General features: G+C 32.8%; 1 protein-coding gene across 4 annotated transcripts; it reads right to left on the bottom strand.

Moving 5' to 3' along the window:
- Positions 1-181: 181 nt before the first annotated feature.
- On the bottom strand, positions 182-3,091 carry LOC133290536 (sm-like protein LSM8). Of its 4 annotated transcripts, XM_061488635.1 has the most exons (7): positions 2,972-3,015; positions 2,817-2,855; positions 2,369-2,465; positions 1,934-1,974; positions 1,760-1,834; positions 711-763; positions 184-580 (listed from the first exon to the last, which is right to left on the bottom strand). In XM_061488635.1, the coding sequence occupies exons 3-7, from the start codon at positions 2,403-2,405 to the stop codon at positions 490-492; spliced, it is 297 nt and encodes a 98-aa protein (XP_061344619.1). In that variant the 5' UTR covers positions 2,406-2,465; positions 2,817-2,855; positions 2,972-3,015; the 3' UTR covers positions 184-489. The 4 variants fall into 4 exon arrangements, with proteins under 4 accessions (XP_061344620.1, XP_061344619.1, XP_061344618.1 ...); XM_061488636.1 differs by lacking the exon at positions 2,817-2,855 and having other exon boundaries at positions 182-580; positions 2,369-2,444; positions 2,972-3,046; XM_061488634.1 differs by lacking the exon at positions 2,817-2,855 and having other exon boundaries at positions 2,369-2,456; positions 2,972-3,091.
- Positions 3,092-4,838: the final 1,747 nt, after the last annotated feature.

Here is a 4,838-nt window from a genome sequence, read left to right as displayed (position 1 = left end):
AAACAACTAATATTTGAACTTTTGAAGAAAAATTAACTTAAAATGAAAAAAATGAAAATAAAAGTAACTGGAATTCAGGAAGAAAGAAAAAACTTCAATGAAAAAAATTAAAAGAAATTAATAATATAAGAGTTTTTAAAAAAAATTAAATACTAATCAGCGGTGAAACTATCACATTGTAAGAAAAAAGAGTACAATAAAACTCATGCCACTCTCAAAAGTGAAATTCTATTTTATCATATAAAGTGGATTGCCAAATAGAAGACAGTTTCTCCACCTTAGATAGTCGAAGTTGTTGCAGCCATTCGTTTAACAAGACTCACATGCTAAACATCAAGAAGCAAAATCGAAGCATTTAGTAATATTGTGCTGACTGCATAATCTTACACATCGTTTCACAGCTTTATGTCCTATATAATGTAGCAACTTTCATACCTTTTCCAACAAACAGGCATGCATCCATTAACAACCAATACATTGTATTTCACCTCAATGGACAACAGGTTTTAAGGGATGAGCTCTAAGTTTTGACAAATCCAGACTAGAATCCAGATCTTCATCTAGTTCACCAACAACACTTCTGCAATGACCAAAGGGAAACCATACAAGTTTTAGGGCACATACATAGAAGAAATAGGTCACGGGTAGAGTGCCATAATAAGAAATCTATATGATGCACAAATTTAAATGTGATGGAGTAAGGGACATACATGTTGTCACCCCTAATGATGTACAAACCAAGAACAAGTTGTTGTACACCTTCCTATCATTAGAAACATGAATGAGACTGACATCAGGACGACTAAGAAAAATTAAGCAAGGCTAAATTCATGACTTCCAAGAAAAAAATCTGCAGCTAATACAAAGCTTATATTCGAAGTCACAGTTATGGTGAGGAGAGAAGGTACAACAAAATTAACAATCACACAAATTTTCCATATAAATGAGGTACGGATTTGAGTAAGAGAAAATATATAACTCTAGATAGTAGATGTGCAATATAAACTCATACAGCCATAAGCCAGAAAAGCTATTGGTAGCAAAACCTTAAAACAAAAGAAAGTAAACAGCTCTAACCTCCAAGGCAAAAAGTCCATGGTTTTATAGTTACCTGTCTCTATCTATAAAGAAAAGGCAATGAATTTCCACATCATAAAAAGACATGGCCAAAAAGTCTGATTAAGTCTTTGAAATTTTTTTTTTTCTAATCACAAAAAAAAAAAAAAAAATTAACTATGGTAGAGAAATTGTGAAGAGAAGCATGACTTAAACTCAAATAATACCCCCATGGTCATTAAAATAGCATTGACAGTCACGGATTTAGGGGACAGTTCTGTTTTCAAGATTCATTTTAAGACACAAACACAGACAATAACAACAAAAGCAAAGTAACAAAACAAGCTCATCTAATGCCTCATCTCATCACAAAATATGCCAAACTTGTGATATTCTGAATCTAATAAAAAAAAGTTGTTACAAATAATGACTAAAAGACTTGTTGTATCTGAATAGAGTGTCATAATTTTTTCAATATCAGGCAGATCAGAACTGCAGCACATTTTTCATAGCAGACAAGTCCCAAGATAGTTTGTGAAACTTGATTGTTTGATGAATTTCAATTTCAGCAGATTTATCATGACAAAGAATTGATAATTCCTAGTATAACAATCTACAGTTCAAAGGCAGATACAAATATTATTAATAGAAGGCGTGGCTCATTAATCTTTAAAGGGATTTTTCTGCATAAATTCATCCATACCTTGGTAGAATAAACTCGTTCATGGGATTCATCAAGAATTATATTTGTAGCCTGGTCAAAACCTTTCAGGACTCCCTAAACAAAAAAGCATTGTAATTAGATGTTAGAGCAATGACACCCATTACCACACTAGATACAGTCAAGAGCTAATTTTGTACATAAACTAAAACTTACCACTATATTTCGTCCATCATTCGTAATGACTGAAATTGTCTCTGCCAACAACCAAAAGACTCAGTAAAAGGAAGCAACTACTAGCATGGTTCAAAGCATATTTCAGGGAAATACAATTTGATGCAGAATCAGTTTCAGATGTTCCATTAACTTAAATGGTTTTTGGTAATAAGCGCAGCAAATAACACAACTATTTATAGAATACAAATCCACCCCTCCACCATTCCCCATTAAACCCCGACTAGCGAGGGTAGAGGTGAAGGCAATCCTTATATGCAGCTTTACCTTTGCATATCTGCAAAGAGGCCATTTTCCGGATTTGAACCCGTGACCTTTCGGTCACAAAGGAGCAGTTTTACTACGGCTCCAGACTCACCCTCTTTTATAGAATACAAAATATCGACAAAAAACATAAATATGTTACAGATGGCTTACGATCCACAAGAGACTCGAGACCGGGCCCAGTTGACATCTTGGGGGAGTAAGGTACTTTTTCAGTTTGCTATTGCACCTATCCTCACACCTTTAGAAGCTTCAATATCAAAACATTAATTGAAAACAAGCTAAATTCAGAATAAAGCAGAAATATGATGTCAGAACTCACAAATCAATCAAGCAATAACCTCAGTTGAAAGATTAATGAGATTTCATATTTAGTACACTATTATGAAAAATTCCTGTCAAAACGATAAATGCCCCAACTATCCTATCTGACATAGACAAAAACAAAATCAAAAACAAAAAAAACAAAAAAACAAAAAACAAACCTTATTAATCCAGAAATCACGAATAGAATCAATGTTCGATAAAATGAAAAAATAAATAAATCTCAGTAAACCATATCCCACTTAAAACCTAATCAGAAACATAATCAAGAGTGTACCACCGCAACAAGTACTGATATGAGTCCGTTAATCAAAACCTAAGTAGTAAACGGTAGTGTTTTAGGGCCAGAAATCACATCGTTTACACAAAAATAAATTAAAATAACCTTATAAAGAAATGTTGAGAGGGAAAGATAAGATTAAGGTGAATCACCTGGTGAAGAAGATACGCGTGAAGTTTAGCAGCAAATAGAGGCCAGAGGAAGGTTTTGGGTTTTGCGTTTTGCGTTATGGGGATTTTGAATGAAATGTAGATAGAAGTTTACGATTTTTTATTTTTATTTTCTACAATCTGTTTTTGTTTTTTAATTATAAGATTAGTAAAATTTATACCGTATACAGATCATTTTTAATTATAAATAATTTAATAATGGGAATATAATTTTTATTTTGTATAAGATAATTTGTTTCATATAATACACATAAAATATGTAAAAAAAAAAAAAATCTCTTTTCTTTAATGAATTTTGCTCACTTTTTTTTTATGTGTTGCGATGAGAAATAATATCTCATCTCCTTTTATAATAATAATGGAACTAAAATTTAAATTTATGAACTCGTTAAAACTACCTCAACCCTTATATAGAGGCGATTTAACTTTCACAAGGTGATATCATATCATATGCATAGCAATAAACTATAAATTCTGATCACGACAATATATTATGAGACCCAAGAGGTTAGTTTATTAAACATAATTAATTACTTGCATTAGGTTCTGATCACGAAGGATACAAATATTAGAATTTCCATATTCAAGCATCCCAACCATTTACAAGAAAAGAATTTCAACTTATGTTCATGTGAGAGAAATAGTTATTTAATCTATTGAAATCGTTGATAGGCATTTAATTCATCTACTTTAAAGCCATGAACCTCTCCAAACTTTCTAAAGAGATCCCATTTTTCCTTGTTTACCCTTAATTTTCATATTTTGAACACGGAAGTATTCGAATACTGCCACCAAAGCCCAATCCTAAATTTTTCATGGTGAATCACTTCACATTGGGTCTAATATATTGGTCCAGGATAATTATCTGTAATTTTGTGTTTCACTTGATGGAGTGTTGAGATATAAGAAATGTAAAGCCTTGTAACAAATGATAAAAAAAGATATTACATACCTTGGTTGGGTGTGACAACCCTTTAAGCTGATAATAATGATTTGTTATGATGATGATCCTGATTTTTTATTGATGATGATCTTAGTTCAAACTGATGATGATCTTAATTTTATAAATTGCTAAATTGGTTGAAAACAGTTGCTGGAGAGTGGTTGGTGAGCCATTGTCCTTAATTGTAGAGCAAATAATATGGAACATAATAATCCAAAGGTGATCACTTAATAATTAGAGAGCGACTTTGTTTATGAAGTTTTTTCAATTGTTAGGATAGGGGGTGTGATAAATAATGATCACTAGCTCGCCTTCCCTGAATTTTGGGGTATAATCTTGAAGAGTATTGTCGTCAGAGAAATCGTTATCCCGAAGTGAATTGTTATTGGAGAAATCATAATCCTGAAGAGGATTTTTATTAGAGAAATTGCAATCATGAAGATGATTGTTGATCTGGACCTACCACATGCGAAATAGAGACACAATTGTTGAAGGTCCAAAAGGCCCATAGAACCCTTGCGACATAGCCACAAAGGCAATCCATCTCGCACCAGAAGCATGGATCTTGCTTCAGACTTGGCAAGCAAACCAAACGCGAACTTAGCCTAAAAGGAACCAGACAAGTTGACTACTACCAGGAACCAATGAAAGGATGGCAGCTCCAGCTTGCCACCATACCTACTATTGAATATAGGCTTGCCATCCAAGGAATGCCTGAGAGAGGTGATATGTCTCCAAAATGACACTTAAATGGTATAAATTGATGATCTTAAATTGAAGGAAAATGAGTAATAAATTTTCTGTTTGCAATGCAATTCATGATAAATTGGCTTTGGTGTTTCAATGTACACAAAACTCATGGACTGAATCTTTTGGTTGTTAATTGCATAATATTGAAGGCCCAAA

This window comes from Gastrolobium bilobum, unplaced genomic scaffold, assembly GCF_033153095.1.
Source record: "Gastrolobium bilobum isolate Gb01-03AN ecotype WA unplaced genomic scaffold, APGP_CSIRO_Gbil_v1 utg5045, whole genome shotgun sequence".
In the NCBI taxonomy this organism is placed as follows: domain Eukaryota; kingdom Viridiplantae; phylum Streptophyta; class Magnoliopsida; order Fabales; family Fabaceae; genus Gastrolobium; species Gastrolobium bilobum.
This window is presented reverse-complemented; position numbering and strand designations above follow the sequence as displayed.

Bases quoted from the DNA above. Each gene is read 5' to 3' on its own strand.
- LOC133290536 (XM_061488634.1), bottom strand. From the start codon at position 2,405: ATGTCAACTGGGCCCGGTCTCGAGTCTCTTGTGGATC. The intron at 1,975-2,368 runs GTAAGCCATCTG...GGTTGTTGGCAG, and splicing joins TCTCGAGTCTCTTGTGGATC to AGACAATTTCAGTCATTACG. The intron at 1,835-1,933 runs GTAAGTTTTAGT...TTTTTTGTTTAG, and splicing joins ATGATGGACGAAATATAGTG to GGAGTCCTGAAAGGTTTTGA.